The sequence below is a fragment of the Dendropsophus ebraccatus genome, chromosome 3 (assembly GCF_027789765.1).
Source record: "Dendropsophus ebraccatus isolate aDenEbr1 chromosome 3, aDenEbr1.pat, whole genome shotgun sequence".
NCBI lineage: Eukaryota > Metazoa > Chordata > Amphibia > Anura > Hylidae > Dendropsophus > Dendropsophus ebraccatus.
The window spans coordinates 152,611,486-152,637,245 of record NC_091456.1 but is presented as its reverse complement, the minus strand read 5'-3'; the positions used below and the strand labels follow the sequence as shown (position 1 = coordinate 152,637,245).

Below are 25,760 nucleotides of genomic sequence, written 5' to 3'. Positions count from 1 at the left end.
TTTCGTAGACTGTAATGAAGCAAGAGTTGGATTTAATTGATCCTTCATTTTTTTTTTGTTTTAGATGCTTTGGAACAATAAAACAAATTGCTTGATAAGATGTGCGTACCCTGGTGTAGCCCTGCTCTGCTGGCAACTACAGTACAGCCCTTTTCAAAAGAATGACCAGAAACACAGGTGTGGAGGGGGGAAAAGATCACTTTGTTCGTTGGAAATACCCCTAAGTGCTCCATAATCACCTAAGGTTTTACCAGACAGCTACCTGGCCACAAAGCCTATATACAACATCCAGAGTTCTGTAAATCTCAAATAATGTTCACTATTATTACATATAGGGAGACTTTAGAATTAAAGGGGTTATCGAGTGCTACAAAAACATGCCCACTGTCTTTTAGAGACAACACGACTCTTGTCTCCAGTTTGGTTTTGCAGCTTAGTTCCATTAAAATAAATAGCGCTTAATTGCAAACCACACCTGACCTGGAGACAAGAATGGTGCTGTCTCTGGAAGAAAGTGGCCATGTTTTTGTAGCACTTGATAACCACTTTAAATAGTGTCATATATATTTTAATGTGAAACAAAAATAACAGAAAAGCACTAACAGAATGATGGATGCATAGAACTGACCTGTGTGAGTGATTGTCCCACATGTTAATGAAATGAAGATGTGCTGACAGTAAATTGAATTCATGTGTTTAAAGCGGCAGAGAACCTGCTGATATGCTACAGTAGATGTGTCCCTCAGTAGTACAGTATATGGGCATTAGTTTCACCCCTTTCCTCCCCAGCATTGCTTGTAAAATCGCTAAATGCTCTTATAGAAATTACTTGCTTAAGAGAATTTAGGGCGTTGCTCGGGGCTGGAGAGCATCGACGCGCCGTGCCCAGCCTGCCCCCTCCCGTACCGCCCACTATGCATATTTATAACTGCATAGTTGGCTTTATGCACGCCGGCTGCGCAGGGAAGCAGTCCCGTCGGAGACGAGCTGCTTCCCGTGCATGCGTGAATCCCCTGGGCCGCCGCCGATCCTTCCGGAGGTTCCTCAAGGTGTAAGTCTATCTTATACATATGTCCTGAGGGACCTTTGGGAGGGTCGGCGGCAGCCTGGGGGGCTTCCCTGCGCAGCCGCCGTGTATAGAGCTCACTATGCAGTCATGAATATGCATAGTGGATGGGAGGCGGCGGGCTGGGTGGGGTGCGGCGATGCTCGCCGACCCCAAGCAACGCCCAAAATGCTCTTAAGCAAGTAATTTGCATAAGAGCATTTAGGAATTTTACAAATAATGCAGGGGAGTAGAAGGGTGCAACTAACTGCCATACACTACTGAGGTCCTCTGCTACTGCGGCATATCAGCAGGTTCTCTGGATTCTCCGGTTTAAAGTTTATAACACAGTGCCTAGTGGCTTACAAAGGTTGGCAGGTTGGCAGTCCTCATAGGTATTATACCAATCAGTTATGTGCATACCATACACCATATTGTGCTACCTTTTTATGTGTAAAAATATTCATTACTAGTGATGTTCGTAAATGTTTGTACGAGCATGACGCTAATTATTCATGAACAATTTGTTTGATGATCGGAATGGTTATAATGATCATTTTCGAACATATTACAACCGTGTAACTTACGCTTTGCGCCTGATAATCTGTACGCATGTGCGTAACTCTAGAAACGTACACAACTGCATAATTTACGCTTTGCGCCTGATAATATGTACGCATGTGAGTAAACCGAAATGCACGCTTCTACTATGTTTTTTATTTGTTCGTGAATGTTCGGCAAACACAAACCGATCACCATATTTTTATTTTTTTTTATGTTTGTGTTCGGGATCCAAAATGAACATCGGGATGTTTGCTCATCATTATTCACTACCATTCATGAAATATTTGTGATCCCTCTGAATCTGGTGCACTGGAGTTTTGGTCTGTTATCCTGGATTTATCACCAGATTTGTTGCCACTTTTAACTATTTTTGCCCTTAGCGTGAAATGTATAGCATTCAACCTATGATCATTCACCAGCTCCATGGTCACTTTAGGCTTGTGGCCCAAAGTTCAGTGGGATCATATCTTAGTCTTAGCTTATGTAGCACAATGATATGACTGTATTACACAGACTTTTTAACAAGATCTGAACTTGTAGGCCTGAAGAGTTGCTCCAGTCTTTGAAGGATTAGAGTTTGGGGTAAATGTTTGATTGTTTTCCGGACAAAAAAGGGGGCACTATAAAAATTGATAAATAAAGAATAAAAAAAAAAAAAAAAGGGGGCACTATTTTCCAGGAGGGAATTACTTTTATATGAGAGGGCAGTCTTTTCCTTTAAGGGGTCAGTATTTTTCTATTGAGTGAACCAAAGGGGGAAATAATAAAAGGTGGTCATTATTGTTTGGGATAGAAAATACATTTTGTTAAAGTGAATCTGTAACCTCCTGACCGCTTACCAAGCTGGCTCCACCACTGGATAGATGTCATTGAAAGCATTCAGAACAAACCTTTGTTGCCTGTGTCCGCTTATTTTAAATTTAAAACACCTTTATTTGAGCTGTGAATGGTGTCAAAGAGGCGGAGTCTATTATTTTCTGGCCCCTTCCATTGTGTCAGCACCCCGACGTCTTCATTATGGTGGACATGAGCGTTACAGTGGTGTCCTATCCATGCTGTATTGTGCATGTCTGCCGTAATGAAGATGTCAGCACAGTTCTGTACTTTCCAACAAGAGGAACCAGCTGTGTGCCTGAGTATGATAAAAAAAAATTATCTGCACACTTTTCATTGAGAAAACCATTGAAGTGATAACATTATAGTCTGGTGGGATACAGTCTGGCCTAGGCAGTTTTATACCCACAGGTTTAAAGCTTATCCCCTGGGGTATATTCTGGCCTGGGGGGGGGGGTTATACTTTAGACTATGCTATTTTACACACTGGGGTATAGTTTGCCTAGGACAGTTCATCCCCTGGTGTATACTCTGACCTTGGCTAAACTATACCTGGGTTTAATCTGGGAGGTGGTTAATTTGGCCTGCTACACTGGCATCCAGCCAGAGATCTCTCTTCATTCAGCCCAGCCGGGGATCACTGCTATTGTTTCGTTTGTGTAGGTGAACCAATCACAGTGAGAATAGAAACATAGAAGACTGTCGGCAGAAAAAGCCCCTCTGGTCCATCTAGTCCGCCCTTTTAGCATTTCCATTCTTATTATCTTAGGATAGATATATGTTTATCCCAGGCAGGTTTATATTCTGTTATTGTAGATTTACCATCCACATCTGCTGGAAGTTTGTTCCAAGTATCTACTACTCTTGTAGTAAAGTAATATTTTCTCATGTTGCTTCTGATCTTTCCCCCAACTAACCTCTCACTGTGTCCTCTTGTTCTTGAGTTTATTATTTTACTAAAAACACTTCCCTCCTGAACCTTATTTAGTCCTTTAAGATACTTTAAGTGACACTGTCACCCCCTTTTTGCATTCTGACATCTCTACACAGGTGTAAAGGGTAAATTTAGCAGTTTTCATAACTTATATTATATCATACGTCATGGTGCTTGTTCCAGTAAAAAGTAGAGATGAGCGAACCTGGAGCATGCTCGAGTCCATCCGAACCCGAACGTTCGGCATTTGATTAGCGGCGTAGCCGTAGCCTAAGGCTACGTGGAAAACATGGATATAGTCATTGGCTGTATCCATGTTTTCCAGACAAACTTAGAGCTTTGTCCAAGTTCTGCAGCCCCCACTAATCAAATACCGAACGTTCGGGTTCGGATCGACTTGAACCCGAACCCGGTTCGCCCATCTCTAGTAAAAAGTGATCATCTGCAGATTGGGATACCTGGATGGGGCTTCACGGCCGAAGCGCCACTTAGCTCCGCCCCAGCACCATTTAGCCCCACCCCCTCTGTGACGTCAGCGAAGCATAGGCCCCACCCCTCAGCTGCCATTGGTGTGGGGCCTATATACCGACGACGTCACAGAGGGGGCGGGCTAAGTGGCGCTTCTGCCATGAAGCCCCGCCAAGGTATCCCAATACGCAGATGTTAAAAGATCACTTTTTATTGGAACACGCAAAATCTGCAAAATTTACCCTTTACACCTGTGTAAAGATGTCAGAATACAAAAAGGGGTGACAGTGTCACTTTAAAGGTTTCAATCATGTCCCCCCTTTCCCTTCTTTCCTCCAGACTATACAGATTCAAAACCTTAAATCTTTAACCTGACACAGGGATAGAACGGCGCCGTCACGGGGAAGCCGATGCCACGGTCCGTTTTTCGAACCACGGCCCGGTCCCCCTGTACGGCGCCGTTACCGGCCGGTGCTCAAGCACTGGAGGTAGGCCGGCCTGGGGGTGGGCTGGCCTACCTCCAGTGCTTGAGCACCGTCCGGTAACCGTGGAAAGAACGGCGCCGTACAGAGGGACCGGGCCGCGGTTCGAAAAACGGACCACGGCACCAGCTTCCCCGTGACGGCGCAGTTCTATCCCTGTTTCAGGTTAAAGAGGACGTACCTCATGGTACATCCTCTTTAAGTCTTTCCTGATATGGCTTATGTCTGACACCCTCTACCATTTTTGTAGCCTGTCTTTGGACCTGTTCAATTTATCAACAGAGGTGCCAGGTAGAGATGAGCGAACCTGCCGGCAGACAGCCAGAGTCAGATGCCGAGATTTCTGGTTCGTACGAACCAGAAATCCGACAGGTTCGCTCATCTCTAGTGCCAGCCTCTGACAGCTCTCCCGGCCCCAATTCCTCTCTATGTGTTGGAGGAGTTCAGGGCCAGGAGAGAATAGCAGAGACAGCACAGTTCTAGTATGTACAACCCTTTCCTGTCCAGACCTTTACCAAAGAATGGCGACATTGAGTAGACGTATTGTAAATTTGAATTATTATCTCATTTATGTTGTGTGACTTTGTTACACAGAGAGAATTTCAAACCTAGAGAATTTTTTTTTAAATGACATTTTAGAGTTTTTTCACAAAGTACATTTTGTCCCAAGAAAACATTCTCAGAATCACTTGGATAAGTTTAATTGTCACAAAGTTATTCCAAGTAAAGTGAGAGAAGACAGATTTAAAAAAATACCGCCTGGTTCTTAACACCAAAATTGGCTGCGTAACCAATGGGTTAAACAGTTGGTCTTCTGCGGGACTTTCAGTGTACGGCATATTTCATCAGATTTTAGTGCACAGTTACTGTTTATTTGCTGAATTTATCATAGTGGAAAAGTCAAATAAAACATTTGGCATGTGCTAAAGGTTGGATCCTACCAAACAGAAACAAATCCTGAATGCCAATGTTCCACAGTCAGGGAAGAAACTAAGGCTGAAAAGTTGTTGGATATTACAGCAAGACAATGATCCAAAGTATACTTGAAAATCAGCCTCTGGAATGATCTCTGCAGCCCCCAAACTTTAATATTAATGAAAGTCTCATATATATTGTATGGTAGATCTCATATATATTGTATGGTAGATCTCATATATATTATTGGATATGGAGGATGACCACAGAATATTTCTAAAAGCTTTCTGCAAAAAAAGGTCAAAAAATTCCTAAAGCAAAAAAAAACAACTATTAGCTAAGAATAATAAAAAAAAAAAATCACTATGATAAATTCAGCAATAAACCAGGAAAGGTTCATTCAACTTTTATGTATTCCCTCTTTGAAGGACTTTTTATGACATTGCCCATATGGACGCCAGACTACTCTCTAACTATCATTGCATCCGAGACGAAAGCTTGACTCATCACTGAAGAGGATAAACCTCTATTCCAGCCTTTATTGCTTTTTTTTCTCGCATTATAACCCTACAGCTTGTCCTTATTGGTTTTGCTGGGGACCCACCATCTGTGGTGGAAGTCCATGTAAAAATATAAACTATTGCTCAGTCTACCCTTCAATTGTCTCCTAATCTCTGTATAATATTAAAATAAGTATAAAATAAGTCAATAATTGATATTCACACATAATTTTGTCCTTCATTGCGGATCCTCAATTATGGACAGAAAATAGGATCAAAGTATTTCAATGGCCCAATTCATACATCTGTAGTTGTGTACAGAGCTGTGATCCGTAGCGCAAAAAAAAAGACAGGCCGCAAAAAATATGGTTGCAATACGGATTCAATGGAAATTTGCGGATTGCTTATAAAAATAGCGGAGTGAAAAATGGTAGCACATTTATAAACTTATCACTGACCCTTTAGCTTCTCAGCACTATATACTCCTAACATTCAAGGTTCCTGATTAGTGTGGGCCCTACCCAAAAAATTGGGACAGGTCCACATGGCGACCACCATCGCAGCAACAATGCCGCCAGAGGGAGGAGTGACCCAGTAGTTAAGCAACCCCAATGCGGCTAGACATAACCCCCTTGGGCGCTGGGCCACACCACCACCAGACACCATGCCACCACTACAAAGGCCTCCGCATAGGACCACAACACACAGAGCAGAAGCAAAATGGAAAAAAACAACAACCTTATCCTATGTTCTCAGCCAAAAGACTGAGGAAATCAAGTTACTTTTTTTTTTTTTTGTATGTATTATGGTACATTGATGTATTATGGCACATAAATGGTTATGTGTCCACCATTTCTACATTTTACAATTATATACATAAATAAATTATATATACTGTATATATTTATTTGTGAAGAGATATTGTTGTGATATTATATGTCATATTCTCTTTCTGAGCTTTAACTGTAGAAGAGAAGAATCCCTGCCCATGGTGCTGATGTCCAATTTCTTTTCCTAAAGGAAGCGCCTTTTGAGAGTAGCCGATTTTATATACATATATAGAGTGAGTGTTTTGATCAATGGTTTTTAAAAGAAATATGACAATCAGTTTATTCACTTTATATGAGAAGATGTTGTACAGTTATATGTATATTCACATTCTTTGAAAAAAAACACATATAGGGGGAGATTTATCAAACATGGTGTAAAGTGAAACTGGCTCAGTCGCCCCTAGCAACCAATCAGATTCCACCTTTAATTTTCCAAAGAGTCTGTGAGGAATGAAAGGTGGAATCTGATTGGTTTCTAGGGGCGACTGGGACAGTTTCACTTTACACCATGTTTGATAAATCTCCCCCATAATGTATTCTATACCTATAAGTAAGTTAGGAGCGGAGCCTGAATATGTGTTTTCAAGAGTAAATGTTAGAATTTTTCAAATGATGGAAATGATTTCGAACTACAGGTCCAGCACCCGAGACATCTCAGAGATGTTTTGAAAAGACACTATGAAGGGCATGGGAAAGCCTGTAGACAGAACATATTTTGGATAATGCCTAATGGATTGGAAGGGTAGATTGCTGGCAGTAACCACCCACTTTTGCGGCAACATAGTGGTTACTTGACATACCTCTGTGACAAGAAAGATAATCTATGAAAGCTTGGCATGACATCTTGCTATGGACTTTATCAATAGCACATAATGACTGCAGTGTTTGTGTCCATTGAAAGGAGTAATGCATAGTTCTGCCTCCTTTGCATATTTATAATCTTTTTTTTTGCAGTTGTATTGTTCTGCCATTGAAAGATCATATTATGTATTTGTACATTCATATGTTAATGAGTAGGTCTGCAAAGGCATGAACAAGTTATTATTCAACTAGATCGGGGGTGCACAAGCTTTTGTGGCCCCCAGACCCCATTGTCGAAGTGTAAAGTTCCATTGCTATCTAGTTTGGGGGAGTTATATGATCACTGGAATCATCCCCAAATTTTGAAAGCAGAACTCACAAAACTCCCATCTGAATAAAGCAGCTGTGTGAATACTTGACTGCTGTTCCATTCATTGTGTAGTATATTTGTACATACAGTACCCAGGAGAAATGCTGACCATTGCTGTAGCATAGTGCTGTACAGTGGCGGATTAAATGTACCCTGGGCCCCGAGCTGCCCCCCCCCCCCCCAGCCACCCCAGCAGGCTGTGTAGGGTATATAAGAATACAGAGGTCTGTGGTGGATCAGTATATAGAAGTGACCCCAGAACATCACTAATAGGGGATAGGGGGAGATGTTTTTATTCTATCCCCTATTAGTGATGTTCTGGGGTCACTTCCCTACACTGAGCCCCCACAGATCTATGTATTCTTATATGCCACAAAGCATCCAGTGTATAATGCACCTAGGACCCAACTACAACAGCTGCAGGCACTACAACTCCCAGCATGTACTGACAGTCTGCAGCCCTCATAATATGCTGGGAGTTGTAGTGCCTGCAGTTGTAGTTGGGTTCTAGTTTAAAAGTTTTCGCTAGTGTACTGTAGTGACCCCGGGGCTGTGTCAGTACACTACCGCAAACAATACACTGACCCATTTAGACCCCAATGGTACACAGGCTCTGCACACTATAGATCCAAAATTTGCTTATTACTGGTCAGAGACCCTAATATAGGTTTTTCTGCACACTATAGGGCTGGGTTCACACACAGTATATTTCAGGCAGTATTTGGTCCTCATGTCAGGTCCTCATAGCAACCAAAACCAGGAGTGGATTGAAAACACAGAAAGGATCTGTTCACACAATGGTGAAATTGAGTTGATGGCCGCCATATAATAGTAAATAACTGCCATTATTTTAATATAACAGTCGTTGATTTAAAATAACAGCAAATATTTGCCATTAAATGGCGGCCATCCACTCAATTACAACATTGTGTGAACAGATCCTTTCTGTGTTTTCCATCCACTCCTGGTTTTGGTTGCTATGAGGACCACAATACTGACTGAAATATACTGTGTGTGAACCCAGCCTATAAGTGATTACAGTGCAGTTACTAATGACTCACAGGTGACGTCTTCTCCAATTGCCGTCGCTCACTTTTTCCTTTCTTCTCTATTTGGCACAGCATCATGAAGACTTCTCCGACCCCAACTCATCTGCAGGTGGGGAGCTGGGGGTGACTGGGGAAGGGAGGCAGCTGGGGCGACAGGGGGAGAAGCTGGGGCGACAGAGGCCGGGGAGGGGGGGGGGAAGCTGGGAAGGCAGGGAAGCAGCAGGGGGTGAACATGATGGGGGTAGCAGCAGGGGGAGAAGATGATGGGGGTAGCAGCAGGGGGAGAAGATGATGGGGGTGGCAGCGTGGGGAGAAGATGATGGGGGTGGCAGCAGGGGGAGAAGATGATGGGGGTAGCAGCAGGGGGAGAAGATGATGAGGGTAGCAGCAGGGGGAGAAGATGATAAAGAGTAGCAGCAGGGGGAGAAGATGGGGCGGCATGGAGAGCAGCTAAGGAGCAAGGGGTACAGCCGGGCGGCAGGGGGTATAGTCGGGAGGCAGGGAGCCAGGGTGAGCTTCCGGGAGAGAGAGCCTGTCACGCAGGCCGGAAGCTCACAGTGCAGCCCCGCGGTGCCCGAACTTCTCTGCTTGGCGGCGCGCATGATGTGACGTCATCACGCCGCCAGGAGAGAAGTACGGGCACCGCAAAGACTGCAAGGAAAGAGGGGGCGGTGCCGCGGCGGACTCCGTCAACAGCGCGCCACAGCAGAACATCACTCAGGGGCCCATTGGGCCCCGAAAGTGATGTGCTGCTGGCGCTGCTATGTAGGATCTTAATGTGGGCGGCGCGGGCCTCCCCGGAGCCTTGGGCCCCGGGCTGCCGCCCAAACCGCCCACATTATAATCTGCCACTGGTGCTGTAGCTTATCGATTGCCAGCAGTGATTGCTATGACTGCTTGCTCTACTATATATAGCATCTGTATTAGCCGAAAAGTGGAATAAAATTGCTTTAAATGTTGTTTGTGATTTACAATTGTCTATTTCTCAATGCATTTATTAAGAAAATAAAATGCAAAAGAAGCATATAGGTGCACTCACCAATTCCCCCACTGATTGTGTGACACCTTTCCTATATGTCTACTCTGCTCCTAGCCCAAGATTCAAACTTTAATAAATGATCCCAGTTATATATCTTGGCACCCTGCTGCGAAACTATATCTTCCAGCATGCATTGCACCTCAGAGCCAGGCTGCCAAGTATCCGGCCCTGTCTTGTAGTATCTGCCTACCACTGACTCCATCTGCTTCTGCGTTGCACAATAAACACAGTGGGGGGAGATTTATCAAGGATGCATCCCTGGCCAGGGAGAAGGTGTGGATTCCTGCCTTCTTCCTGACATATGCCAGCCATAACCCCCGCTCACCTGAAGGGCAGGCCTTGGGGGCCCGGCAAGATGGAGAGGAGGCGTGACCAGATTTATTATTATTTATGTCCGTTCGCAGGCATAAATCAAGATACAAATCTACACCTGGGTGGGGTTACAGATGAGGTGTTACAGCTTGCCTGGCAACAGAAGAGACAGAGATCATGTGACCTCTGTCTCAGAAGGGAGGGGGAGGACAGGGTAGTCCAGACAGAGTAGACCAGGAGGGGAGGATTATCAGCAGCGTCAGGATGTGCAGCAGACACACGGCCCAATTCATGTAAAAGAAACCTATTACAAACAAGCTTAGATTATGGGTGGGGCTAAAACAGGGTTAAATGTTTCTTACCCAGAGTTAACCTTTAAGCTATTTTCACACAACGTAGTAATGACGGCTGTTTTTTAGAGAGAGAGAGATCATTTAACGCTAAACCACAGCCATTGTTATAAAACAACGGTCATTATTAATGATCATGAACATCACTAATGGCCGTGGTTTTGCAACTACGAATCTTGTTTGTACATTGTGTGAACATAGCCTTAAAGTCTACCTGTTGTTATAACTTTCAAAATCTAAATTAACAGTAGATGTGAAATGAAGCAAGTTTGCAATATACATTCATTAGATTTATCATGCTGTAAAACAAAGCTGACTTTACCAGAAATCCAGGTCCAGTCTCCAGAAGGCAGATTTTTAGACATGTGCTGGCTGGGGAAAAAAAACAGACTGAATACAGAGAGTGACGGCTCAATGTGTCCATCAATCACATGACTGCCTTCTCTCTGTGAGCGCTCAGATGGCCTGGGAAACACAGGACTTCCTGTTTTCTGACTTTTTGAGAAAAAAGTGCTGTGTTCTCCATGATAACTGGAAAAAAAATAATGAATGTAATTTGCAAACTTGTTTTGTATGGCATCTGCTTTTGGTTCAGATTTTGAAAGTTAAAACGACAGGTACACTTTAAGCTGTTTTGGATGCAAAAGATGTCCTACCTCTTTAATAGAAAGTGCCATCTGTAGTTGGTACAGTAGTTGTTTTTTCCAACTTTTTGTATGACGTAAATACATAGATCACACAATAACATCGTGCCATTTTTCTGATATCTTTTTGCTCCCAAAAAACTAAATCAAACCACATTTTCCATGTGCTGACTATAAACCCAATATTAATCAGAAGTGGAGCTTCCCTTTGAGTTTGGGTGACAGTGATGATGTGGTTGCTTTTGTTGTCCAAGACCACTCCAAGACTGCCAATGTTGCTGCTCCCAAAAATTCCTTATTTAAAAATGTAAGTTTGCTGAACATGCATGTTTTCTTTACACTCCAAATCATCTCCATATGCCGCTCTGCCCACATAGGGAAATAAAGCCCACTTATAAACAGATTATTATATTTTCTCTTTAATGAACCACAATATGATTAGCACTAATGGAACATCTGTAGCGCTCTATCTCCAGCCTTTCCCTCAGATTCTGACCAGGAAATCTTCCAGTTGTGGTCTGCGCGGTGCTTCTTCCAAGAATCCTGCTCTCAGGGAATGGGACATATCATTATTACTGCTATGGTGAGTATGCACCCCAGCAATAATCATGCACAATAACTGCAGAGCAGAGGCCAGAACATCATCATTAAATATAATAAATTCACAGAGTACATTCAGAGACTGGGCAACAAGAAACACTGGTACCATAAATTAAATTGAAAGCACCTTCTATATAAATTCAGGGAAAAAAAATCTTCAAAGGTTTGTTTTCCATTGTGTTCTTATAAAGCCAGATACGAGTGGCCCATGTGCTTTTGATTTCCAGTAGAACGCTGTGTAAATGCAGAACAGGCGTTGCAGGGAAGTAGAACTGCATTCAGCTACGCGCTGTCTAGATTAAACTACCTGTTAAGCGGTAATAGGTTGTTTCTACAAGGACCCACTTATTATGTTTCATGTGTTTGTTGTGTAGTTCTTTTGTGTACGGTATACAATGAGTGAATGCCATGCAGGTGGCTGTAGACTCCCCATTACCTAAGTAGTGCAGATGTACAAACCTTTGGAAAAAAATGGATAAAAGTCTCTTAAATGCAGTAATAAAAAAAATGTACTCATACTAATGTTTTACAATCTCAGCCAATAATTGGTAGACTTTGCTCACAACTATGTGAGTCACCAGATCAGTGTGTACACGCGCACATTCTGCATTCACATTGCACACCTGACACACACACACACCAGTTAGCAATAGGACACATGACACACTCATAAGACTAAGGGGCCTATTCCACGGGAGCGATAATCGGCCGAATCGGCCCGATTCGGCCAATTATCGCTCGTGGAATAGAGAAAATGATCAGCCGATGATCGTGTCATCGGCTGATCGTTTATTTAGGGCCAGACCTGAAATCATCAGTCCCCCACCGCGCGTTGCTACGATGGAATAGCGGTGCGAGGCGGGCGACCAAGGATTTGAGAAGCGCAACATACATTACCTGGCATGACTTCTCCTCCGCTGTGTCTTTCTCCACGGGTCCCACGGCACAGCATCAGCAGCTCTGGAGCGGCCAGACCGCAGTCAGACCGCTCAGCCAATCACAGGCCAGGACCGCCGCGGCCAGTGATTGGCTGAGCTGTCTGACAGCGCAGTCAGGCCGCTTTGGAGCTGCTGATGCGCCGTGGGACCCGGGGAGGAAGACGGAGCGGAGGAGAAGTCCTGCCAGGTAATGTATGGTGCAAGGGCTGCAAGGACATCGGTAACGATGTCCCTGCAGCCCTCGCTAAACGATCATCGGCCGTGGAATAGGCCCAATCTAGCAGATGGGCGCTCGTTTACATCGTTGATCGGGCCCTGCTCGGCCCGTGAAATAGGACCCTCAGGCTGGGTTCACACTACGTATATTTCAGTCAGTATTGTGGTCCTCATATTGCAACCAAAACCAGGAGTGGATTAAAAACAAAGGATCTGTTCACACAATGTTGTAATTGAGTGGATGGCCGCCATTTAATGGCAAATATTTGCTGTTATTTTAGAACAACGGCTGTTATATTGAAATAATGGCAGTTATTTACCGTTATTTGGCGGCCATCCACTCAATTTCAACATTGTGTGAACAGATCCTTTCTGTGTTTTTAATCCACTCCTGGTTTTGGTTGCAATACTGACTGAAATATACTGACTGAAATATACGTAGTGTGAACGCAGCCCAAAGCTGTAAACACATCAGTCACACATTGAATAAATGATGTACACACACGCCATGCACGCTTCTCAAGCTTCCTGTTGCTGATAAATAGGACGCATGCTGGACAGGGTCCTTTCACATATAAATGCACACACAATACACACAATGACATGTGTAAACCATACTGTAACTGTAACACTTTAATGAGTACTCAGGGCAAAGGTAAAAAACAGGGAGGGCAGGGGGAACATAATAATAAAGTGATACTTACCTGTCCTAGAGCCGCCGCAGCACCACCGCTCACTGTCAACCTCCGGTCTCCAGAATCTCATGGTTCCTGTGTCGCCATGACCCGGTAGGAACTAGTTGCTCAGCTAGTCAGTGACTGCAGAGGTGCCCCACCGATCTGTCACAGAGTGGCTGAGAGGCATTTCTGAGTGTGGCTGTGAAGTCACAGGGTTGTGAAATGCAGTAGACCGGAAGGTGACCATGAGTGATGGCACTGTGCTGCAGGGCACCAGGAGGATCAAGTATAACTTCATTATTATGTTACCACCACTCCCTGCCCTCCCTGTTTTTGCCCAGAGTACCCCTTTAAGATTTCTGTCATCTGATATACTCATAAGGATCAATTTAGATGGTACACACCTTTAAAATCCCCAGCTGCTCTAATATCAATGCTTCTGTCTTGCCTATATGGCAGATCACCTCTTTGATAGATATCTACTTTTGGTCAGTGCCTGTCAGGTTTTTTTGTGTGATAAAAAGACACTGCAATTTTTTGGTCATTTGAAATCATTAGAGTATGACTGTACCTTTGTGATAGATAGATGGGCTGACAGGCTCACCTACAAATGGATCTCTAACAAAGCTGTGATCTTTGCTGATTTGTTCAAGGGCCATTATAGAGACAAATGAAGATTACACTTTTGACCATTAAAGTCAATAGGTTGTCCATGTAATGCACACATGTTGTGTCCTCCAGTTGGAGAGGTCCCTCTTTTGTAGCTTCTGCTGTAGTTAAAGGGGTTATCCAGCGCTACAAAAACATGGCCACTTTCCCCTTACTAATGTCTCCAGTTTGGGTGGGGTTTTGAAACTCAGTTCCATTGAAGTAAATGGAGCTTAATTGCAAACCACACCTGAACTGGAGACAACAGTAGGGGGAAAAGTGGTCATGTTTTTGTAGCGCTGGATAACCCCTTTAAAGTTTTCTGATCAGCTGTTTGGTGCTCTCATTACACAGTGAAAGGGGCCTAAAAAAAATTTGTCTCCATCCACTGTTTAGTGGTGGCGACCTGTAACTGCAGCTCCGCTCCAGATTTAAGTGAAAAGCAGCTAAGCTGCAATTATAGGTCGCCACTGCTACACAGTGAGGAGGGACAAACTCCTTTTGCTATGTAGTGCAGGCTTTGAACTGCTGATCAGTGTAGATGTCTGATGTCAGGACCCTACCAATTAGTGACTAATGAGCTATTCTGAGAAAAAACTGGAAAACCCCTTTAAGGGTGCGTTCACACCCACAGGATCTGCAGCAGATTTGATGGCGCAGATTTGAATCTGCAGCAGATCCGCAGCAGATTTGATGGCCCAGAGTTACTTTGCATTGAATCTGCAACTCTAAATCTGTGCCATCAAATCTGCTGCAGCTTTGCTGCAGATCCTGTACGTGTGAAAGCACCCTAATTGTTCTCAATCCCAGAATCTCCTATTAAACAACGCTAATTGGCCAAATCGGGCCAATTTGGCCGATTATCGCTCCGTGTAATAGAGACAACAATCAGCCAATGGCAACAATCGGCTAACCGTTGATTTAGGTTTCGACCAACAATCCACGGTGGCTAACGATTCGCCAAACACCTGGCGTCTTACTTATCCCCGCTCCTGGTCTTCTTTCCTGTGCTCCGCAGCTTCCTGGTCTCGGCGGCTCCCGGCCTGTGATTGGCTGAGCGGCCTTTCAGCCAGACGCACAGACGCTGCTGCCGCCGGGAACGGGAACTTGTGGAGCACCGTAGAGTAGACCGGAAGCAGGGAGAGGTAAGGTGTCAGGTGTTTGGGCACTGCTGCATGGACAACACTAACAATTTCGATGCAGCCTTTGCTGCCCGAATATTGGGCCATCTAATAGGTCCAGTAAATGACCGCTGATCTAGCAGCTCGGCGCTTGTTTACTAAAATGATTGGGCCGTAGTCAGCCGTGTAATAATACCCTTAGAGTTTTTGAAACTGGGTTCCCTACAGCAGACCCTATAATTTCCTAGAGAACCTCTAGAAAAGATCAGGGTAGCTCACTACATTACTGCAATAATTCAGTCAGCCATAGCTTTACCTTGCGGTAAAAAACACCCGTCACCCGGTATTTGGAATAGAAGAATAATATTGAAACTCTCAAGGCTGCGGCTACCACTTTGCACTGTTTTAACACTGTTATAACACAGACTCTCGCAATGTGTTCTGTAGTCGGTTTTTAACAACTTTACAGAATCTTGCCTTAAGTTACGAGTCGTAATGGGAGCCAGCTGCAGCGGGGTGCACTTATGATTTTTATGTTTAAATGATATGGTTTTACTGATTATGTGCCATTGATTGATTTAAGAAATGTAATCTAGCCTTAGGAGCCCTTTCACAATGGAATTTCTTTATGTAATAGATTTCATATTGGATTTTCAGCCTCAAATACTTCACTTGTGGTCTCTTCTTTATCACTCTGGTTTCCACTGTATATTTCTGGGCTGTGGCTTCTCAGAGAGATATAAATAATCCCGCTTGGCATTCCTGCTTCATATGACGGATAGAATGAGCAAAGTGTTTTATTATGCTAGCACCTCTTCTATATAAATCACTTGTGTCACTGATAAGAGTCCTCAAGTACATCTCATGCACCAGGGATAATGCAAGTCAAAGGCCAGCTCAGCAACTTCTGGAGTTCATGTACATTTCCCATACTCAATGGATATTTATTTCAACATGTCATCCCTTCTGCATCCTGTGCATATGTCACTTTATTTTTCATTCATGACATATAATCCATTGTTGTGTTGTTCTCTTTTTTTTACTGATGTTATACAGTGTTTATGGAGCTGTTTTTACTATATTTAGCAACTATGAAAGCATTGGCAAAAGCTAGTTTGGGAATTAGTCTAAAGACATCACCTGCTGGCAAAGGAATTATCTGCTTATATATAAAGGAGAACAAAAGTGACTTGCATCCCTTTTCTCTACCACGGATCTACTCACTTCCTGGTTTCCTCTCTAAATGGTGACCCTACTGTTGCCTTGCAGTGCAGACGCTTCCCACAATACCTCTTGCTTACATGTGAAGTATAAGAGAAACAGATCGCTGATATCAGGGAGACCAGCCAAACGATAACACTGCCGGCTGCTAGTGAAAGCGCTCAATGCAGTGAAATCCTAGGTGCATTGCCCCCTGGGAAACATGAATATGCAAAAGAAGAGCCTGTGGAGCCTCATCAAAGAGTCTCGAAACACAGGACTAGCCAGATATCCCTCTGGGAAGGACCCAGCCAAAGGGTGACTCCTGTAAGAAAACCACCAAAAACACAGGCTCTTCTTTAACATGTGAAGTGAAAACCAACTGCCAGCACTAATGGGACAGATCAGGAGACTGCAACTGAACTGGGCATGAGCAACCCAACTAAGTGGATGCCTATTGGGCAACAGGTTGTCAAACCAAAGTTGCCAAAAAAAGTTTCACATTGCTTTGTGCAATTGAAGAAATATTTTCTTGAATTCCTTAATTGTGCAAAGCTGTTATATCAGCTAGAGATGGCTACTGTGAAGAGTCAAAAATTAGATTCAATTTAAGAGAGAGTGTTTGTGTATATGGTAAACAAGGGCATGAAATTAAATGGCACATAAAGAATGCATAGAGATATTTCATAATAAAGAAGCAAAAGTGACACATCAAAGCATCGCATTCATAACAAAGATTTCCTCAGTGTTTTTATGGCACAGAATCTATACATTGAATTTGAAGAATAAACTTAGAAAGCCAGAGCCAAAAATTTCTAGTTACAAAGAATGGTAACTTCTTTAGACCTATTATCATTAGTTCATGGAGGCATTGATGTGTACTAGACCAAGTATTTATTTTGGCGATTTACGTCAGGGTAGTGAGGCAGAAAATCTGTCACTACTCTGCTCTACAGATTGCAGCATTGAATTGAAAATGAGAAAAACAGCAAAGCCAATGTACCCTCAGTACAGTAGGTTTCTGCCACCTCCTTCGCCGTTGCCGTGCTGATTCCATCGTTGCCCTCTATTGTGAAAATTTCTGCCTGGTTCCCAGTTTTCTATGTAGAAAGTTGATATCTTGGGAAGCGGCATGGGGTGGAGAAAAGGAGTCTGATAAGCTGAGAAAGAAACCTTGTTCTCTAATACGAAAAGCTACAAAGTTGTCGGGAGTACACTTTCAGGCACACTGATCAGGCCTACTGTGTTTTTGATGGCAATAAAAAAAAATGCAGACTATTTTTGCTGTAAAAATGGATTCCAAATGGAAAATAACTTGAGGTGAGTGTGAACAGAGCCTAAATGAGGTGCACATGCATATGGTGCCCATGTCTGAGACCTTTAAGTGTTTGGTCGTACTAATAGAAGTTAGAACACCTCACACCTCTCTAATTCTCAATGTAAAAGCAGAAATAAAAGTTGGGATCATTTCAGGGACAAAGTGAAACATTATTTTTTATCATTAAAGCTGTCTTTGAAAAGATATGAGTCTCTTGCTGTGACCCTATTTGGCCTTCATAAATATGTCCATGTGTTTATTGGTCTTCATTTTTTACTATGCTGTCAGGTAAGGTATGTAAATTGTTATGACATTTGTAGATAACACAAAGGAGATGTGATCTTACTCGTAGACACCAAAGAGAATATTTATTAAATGATTCCCCAGAGGAACTTTAGCAAAAATTAAATGAGAAAAAATTCCCAGAACTTGTGGAGATACAAAGGTATGAATGCCCCCGGTGCATGAACAGTATGAAATGTTTTCCTGTGATGGTTGACCTGGATATAGGGATAAATTTCATATGGGTTGTACAGGGCATAGCTGGCCGCCATTTAAGGCACTATTACAAAAAGCGGTTATCAGACGTATTTGCCCGATACTGGCTGTTTAGGGGTTTAAATCGAGACGTGTAATGGAAGACAACAATCAGCCGACATGCACGATGTCTCCCAACATGTTGAAACATCAACAATCACTATGACAGCGATCTGGTGCCATCGCTCCGAGCAACAGGAGCGGCGGCAGCAGACCACCACTATCTCCTATGGGCTGGCCAGACGATCTATTGCTGCCAACACACGTAATAGAACTGGCAGTGAGTGGGGGACAAGGAGCAAGTGAGCGCTGACCCGACAGGGCGGCGCTCGCTTGCTCCTCTGAATTTCCCTGTGTAATAGGGACTTCACAGTCCTCAGAATTTTTTCTTTTGTTATAACCCCCCAACACGTTGAGCAGCCCTTTACAGATATCATTATTACCTCCCTAATGGGGTCACAATCTAATTTCTTTATCTCAACCATACTGGACATTGTGTGCATCCGGCGCACACTGTAGGAGCAGCATTTTTAAATGCTAGTTATACTCTTATAGACTAAATACAAACTGGTGTAAATTGCCCACAGCAATTGCCCACTGTCCGGACGACCCAGGGATAACCCGGGCAGCCCCCCCCCCGAACCTCCCCCCAGCCCCCCTGATCTTTCCCGCTCGCTGCCGACACATGTAATAGCACCAGCAGTGAGCAGGGAATGAGGAGCAAGCGAGCGCTGACCTGACAGATCGGCGCTCATTTGCTCCTCTGCATCGCCCCATGTAATAGGGGCTTTACACACTTTGATAAATTTTCCCTCATTAGGTTAGACCCTTATGAGTACATTGGTGGCTAAATCCACTCTCTTACATATTTAAACCTCACCTTCAACATAAGAAGGTAAACAAAAGTGGAACATTGAAACACCTGGATAGACCCCTAAATAAATAAATCTGTATACACCACTGATCCTGACAATGAAATGACTGAGAAATAGAATCTATATTGAGGGTGCCTGTGGGGATCAGGTCTTATGTAATGGTCACAGGACCCTCAATAGCGGAGAGGGGTTTTGGTTTTTCATGATAATTGTCATGACCCCATTAATACTGCAGAGCTTCCTAAACGTTTCTGCAGTTACTGATTTAGGAGACCTCCTTGTATACGGATTATACCTTTTTAACAAAGACATAAGAAATGTGTTGTGTATGCTAAAACACAAGAAACTTGAGACAAAATCATATTATCAGAATACTGTAGACTTTCTGAAGTCAAATCATTCTCCACATCAAGCACGGCTAGATTAACCGATAAACATTTTAAAGGAACATTCTGACCCCCACTTAACAAGTTCCCCAGAGGACCAATTAAAAGTGTGATTGTGTAAACTTAACCAAGGCATGCCAAGAACAATATCTGAAGATAAACTTTTCAAGACAAACAATGAACAGGTCTCTGAATGAACAGGGCCCACAGTCATTTCTAGTGGTGAAAATTTGATTCAAAGCTCCAGAAATGGGAGTAGAACCAACCCACTATAACACAAATAGGGTTCGAAAGTTTAAGTAATGGTAGGTCCAGAACACGTGCAAAATAAAAAATAATAAAATGAGCCTCTGACCCAGTATGAATCAGAGCTCTTCCCAATTGTATTGCCGAGATTTTTTTTCACTGATTAGAGATAGAGACTAGAATGTATACTTTTCTAATGTTTCAATTTTCTAATTGTAATTTTTTAATTAGTATTTTTAAAGGGGAACTATCAGCAGGTTACATGAATCTAACCTGCTGATAGCTCCCTATTGTGCACTGGGTGCTGAGGATGAAGGTAGATCTTTTACCTTAATCCTCTGCACCATTCCCATGCAGTTTTAATGTAATCCTGCGTCCAGTAAGGCAGTTTGGAGCATTGCCTGGGGGGGGGGGGGGGGACAAAACTGCAAACGGCCTTACCGGACACAGGATTACATTACAAATGCATGGGAATTGGATGAAGGATGAAGGAAAGAGACATACCTTTTTCCTTAGCACCCCATGCACAATAGGTACATATGAGCAATTTAGATTTGTCATTATTATGGGGGCTACCATTTTGCCTTAGTTTTGTGTTTAACAGCATTTAGTGATCTACTTTATGGCATTGGAATCCCACCTGTCTCAGCGTCAAACAGTGTCTCTATGGGAGGGCTCGCGCACCTCAGCTTCTGCCACTGTCCACTCAAAGAATTGAAATGTCAATTCTTTTAGCGGGCGTGCACGAGTCCTCCCATAGAGACACTGTTTGATGCTGAGGCAGGCGGGATTCCACGGCGGAGAGACGATTTTGCTCAGTGTGAACAGGCCCTATGGGAGAATAGCTGACTAGGAGATCCTTTAAAGGGGTATTCGAGAGGGGAAAAAGTGTTTTTAAATTAGCTGTTGCCAAAAATGTATAATTATTAGTTTTGTAAATTATGAATTTAAAAACTCAAACCTTCCAGCTGCAGGAAGTGACGTATTTTTTGTGGTCTGACAGTGCTCCCTGCTGCCACCTCTGTTTGTCTCAGGAAGTGTTCAGAGCACTGTAGATTAGCTATAGAGACTTGCTACTGCACTACACCATTCCTTATCAAGAAACCTAAGGACAATAAGGGCTTATACAAAAAAGTTGCCATATTTTTTAAATACAGAATAAAATATGGGAGACAGTTTTGAGAGCACTGATATAAGCAGTCATTGCGGTTTTGAAATGATGAGGCAGTATAGCTGTCTTGACAAGACCAATACCGTATCATCAATTTAGAATCCTTACTGATGTCAGTGCTATCAGAAGTGTCCCAGATATTTTTCTTACATCTGCAGATAACCGAGAGAAGACTTGGCACCAACACAGTCATCACTCTGTAAGCTCACTGTAGTGTAGGCTCTTCATAACCACATAAGGCAAACATACTTCCACTCTCTTTTTATTCCTCTGTTCTCAGATGGCATTGCACTGCCACTCTTGTTTTTTTTTCTTGTTTTTCTAATATCATAAAACCCCTTTGGAGCCTTTTTTTTCCTTTTAACACATGAAATGTTGAAGTAATTCTGTAACTCAAACCTTCTTTCGTCTTGGCCAGCAGACTGCTCCTTCTCTCCAAACTTTCCCACGAGCTTGAAATGATAGCTGAAATACATGAAATGTTCTGCTTGCATATCTGACAGGCAATGCCAATAGAAAAGACGTTATGCAGAATAAGTGCTGATCCAGGCCAACAGCATTGACTTGAGGATCATGGTTTCCTGTTTAATTTTACCTAATTTTCCTGTAAATTTTTTTATTGTTTAAAAATGTTGGTCACTCGCTTGTTGGAAGGGTAAATCTCCTTCGCTCCCATTCCATAAAAGACTGAAGGCCATATTGGTGGTGAAGTGGTTATAGTGTGCAGCTACAAAATGATGGACTATGGTGCAATAAGACATCTATGAGAACAATAGACTCATGGACCTAGTGGGTGAACAATATGTTTGTTAATGGTTATTGTGTTTGTGATAGGTGTATGGTATATATGTTGTGATGTATGCCTGTTCTACTTCTGGGTCTTTGTGTCTTTCTCCTTACCTTGAGTATTTATTTTTGGGCTGGTGGGCCTTGACGGAGGTGCTACCATTTCTCGACAGCAGTAGCGGATACAGTGTCATTATGAGCTCACACTTAGGTAGGGCTGCGGTGATGAAGTGCAATGTAATTGTAAGGGAACACTTAGGAGTGTCATTAAATGTAATTAAGGGACAGAGTTTTGATGAGCCAAGTGTAGAGTCAAGTTGGCCTGCATGTTTTACTAGGCCTGGGACCTGTTCATTGATAAACTGGAGGCCGAATGATCTTGTGAGTTGTGAGGACAGTTCATCCATGGTGGAGGAGGAGATCGGCTGGACTTTAGGTTTGCTGCCCTGAGGCCTGTGTTGTAGCTTGATTGGTTCATTTCTCTGAACTCAGTGTACTCAATTTGTTAAAGAAGGGCCATTAGGAATAGAGTTAAGTGTTTTTGAAATGTGTTTACATTGGCTTTCTTAGTTCCCCTTTAAAGAAAATATAATTATCAGCAGGTTAACTGACTGTAACCTACCGATATGTCCCTATTGCACAGGAAACACTGAGGTGGAAGGTATATCTCTTATCCTCCTCTTCGACTCCATGGTCCGGTGAGACCATTAGGAGCCCGGGGGGTGTTTAGGAGCACTGCCCATCCCCATAGCGCCGATCCACCCCAGCCATCCGGTTCTTTTCTAATAATGATGAATGAATGATGATGAAAGGGGCCGGCCGGATAAGCGCTTTAGGACGGCTTGTGTTCCTAACCCCACCCCCCATGCTCCACGGCTAACTGCACCGGAATGGTGCCGAGGATGAGGATAAGAGACATACCTTCCACCTCGGTGTCTCCTGTGCAGTAGGGACATATAAATGTCAGCTCATATTTCACCTTTAATTCACCTGTTTGTGTCTAATTGGTAAGAATTCTGAGTTTTGTTTTGTTTTTCTAGTTGACCTGTTTTTGGAAGAGCTGATTAATCATTTTTCCTTAAAGGAAAAGTAATAATTTTTCCTTAAAGTCCCGTGAAAAAAAATGTCAGGAAGGCAGAGGGGTGTTACAACATAATAAACAAAGTATACTTACCTATCCCTGTGCCCTGTAGTGCTGCTCCTAGGTCTCACTTACAGCCGCTGGCCTCCTGCAGCTCCTCCAGCTGCAACATTACATGCCTGGTTGATGGATTGCCTACTCAGCCAATCAGTGACTGGGACGGGAGACTGCTGCAGTCACTGACTGGCTGAGTGGGCAGTCCATCAGCGGGGCCATGACATTGCAGCTGGCGGAGCTTGATATGTGACATACCTGGTTTCCGACTGAAAATGACAGCCGACAGCTTTGTTTATTAGGTCGTCCCCCTGTCTGCCTATCATCTATTAGTTTCAAGGGACTTTTCTTATTAGAATTTTTTTTAGACATATAATAAAATCATGTTTTGTAATTAACTGCATAGGCATATGCTGTTTGGCTGTTTTTTTATTTTCTATTTACACTTTTTTATTACAAATTTATATATTAAGTATTTGCCCCAAATGTGGTATTTCTTGCTGAAGGTTTTTAATTTTTAATTAATGTAAGAAAATGAAAAGTCTGACAGCGCACAAAAATGCAACTGATTCCAACAGATACATAGGAGTTTAGAACAGTAATTCACAACAGAAGTGCGGTAAATTGGAGGTCAAGTTTAGTTCCAGTGTAATATCATTGACATGACCACCCAGTCTGAATATAGCTTGGAATTTTAGCATTACAATCATTCTCGCTTTTAAAAAAGGCATAGTACTGTAATCCAGTTTTATTGATTGTATGGGTTGACACATAGGGTCCAGAAGAGTTATTAGTAATCTACAGTATATTTTTATTTTATAAATACCTGCAGCACTTTATAATTTAGAAGGAAAATGTGCAAACAAGATGAGACATTAGGACATTAGATAGGTGCAAAGTAATTGGTAGGAGAATACTGTTGTTCACACACCTTTTCTCAAGCCATAGATGATGGTGGTTCAAATGCAGCAGTTTTTTTTTTTTTTTTTTAATCCCTTGAAGACCAAAAAAGGTCAGTTTTAGCCTTTTTTGTTTGCTCCTTGGTTTCAAAAAGCGATAACTGTTTTATTTTTGTATAAGCTGGGTCATATGAAGATTTGTTTCTTGCACTATTACCTGTACTTTGTATTTTATACCTTTTAGTTTACCATAAAATGTAAGACAAAGAAAAAAACAAACAACTAATTGAAAGAAAACATATTCTTTTTGCGCATAGTGTTTTTTTTTTATAGCTTTTGTTTTATTTTACTAGGGCTATGGCATTGCATGGATCAGATAGATTGGTGCTCTGCTAGTAGAGCCTGTCTGAGGCAGACTCTATTAGTAGATTTACTATAGTAAATTCAACACTTAACAGGTGTGGCACTTATCATATAGCTAATTATATATTGTGATCTCAGCATTTGAAGGATTACATGACTGATCGCGCTGATGTTGACCATTAGTTGCAGGTGTCCACTGCAGATAGCAGATGGTACCAACCATGAATAGAAGTTGGCTTAGCTCCGGAGACTGCTTCATAAACCCCTTCCCCTGCCATGTTAATTTACATGGGGCAACCGGGAAGGAGTTAAAGAAAAAAGGCTTACATTGCAGATACATTTAGGTTTTTGGGCTATATCTAAAGCTGTACAGTGGTGCCTTGATTACGAGCATAATTCGTTCCGGGACCATGCTTGTAATCCAAATCCACTCTTAAACCAAAGCAAATTTTCCCATTAGAAATCATAGAAATGCAGACAATTGGTTCTACACCCCAAAAATTATGATTTATTATTCTGAATAACATGTAAAACAAATGAAACAAACATTCAGAAACAGTTGAATATGTCATATTATAAGTTACTGTACAGTAATGAAGAGGATGGAAAACACAAGGACGGACAGAGACTGCAGGGAGAATGAAGGAATTAGCAGGGCAGATGTGGGCACATACATGCAGCACTCTCTGTCTGGGGAGAGAGGGGTTACAGCTATGAAGAAATTACCTCCATAGTCCTGTCCCCTGATGTGAGCCCCAGCCTGAAGTGGATCTGCTATGATTTTGAAGGTGAGGGGGACTTCCTGGGTCAAAGTACAGGGCTGTAGACCCTGCTATGCAGACCTTGCCCCTCTTCCCCTCCCACCCAGTACAGAAAGCTGTTAAACCAAAGCAATGCTCTTAAACCAAGTCACAATTTTAAAAAACTGTGAGCTCTTAAACCAAAATGCTCTTAAACCAAGTTACTCTTAAACCAAGGTACCACTGTATTTGGCTTTTGTGATTAGGCCAAAACTTGACTCAAATAATGTGCCAAGTACAGGTACATTTATAGCAATATTTTAAGCTGTAAACTGCTGAAAAAGAGGGCCTTACACTTAATTTTTACTAATACCCTTTAACTAATGCTCCTTTTATTAGTCCATGTGAAAAAATGCTATGCCACAGTCAGGAGGAAGTGCCTCATGCGTGCACATGGTAGCGCAAAATGGCCACAGCCTGAAACGAGAGGCACCACCTCCTGATTGTTGCTTGGCATTTCATATAAACTGATAACCATATATTTTTAAAAAATACAAACCAAAAAGAGGACCAAGTACAGCCAAAATACTATATGTGAAGCCATAGGTGATAGGATAGGTCATAGGATGATGTCTCACCACGTACCAATACTGGAGTCACATACAGTGTTTATTTTTTCAACATAGGTAATAAGGGTATTGGTCACATAACCTTTCTAAAATCCTTTTGATTTACAGACAACTCATTTATACATTAAGACTTAACAA

At 42.6% G+C, this 25,760-nt stretch overlaps 2 protein-coding genes across 4 annotated transcripts in view; one reads left to right on the top strand and one right to left on the bottom strand.

The window, feature by feature from the left end:
• Window positions 1-25,760, bottom strand: part of LOC138787390 (uncharacterized) — a 406,633-nt gene that overhangs the window by 225,439 nt on the left and 155,434 nt on the right. The window lies entirely within an intron of this gene.
• The window catches only part of LIX1 (limb and CNS expressed 1), a 105,767-nt gene that overhangs the window by 4,096 nt on the left and 75,911 nt on the right, over window positions 1-25,760 (top strand). The window contains exon 2 of one of the 2 annotated variants that reach the window (XM_069962959.1): window positions 65-177. The exons of the other annotated variant lie outside the window; for it this stretch is intronic. Within the exon in view, the coding sequence (XP_069819060.1) occupies window positions 162-177 (16 nt within the window). The 5' untranslated portion in view covers window positions 65-161. The remainder of the gene's footprint in view (window positions 1-64; window positions 178-25,760) is intronic. 2 annotated transcript variants of the gene reach the window in all.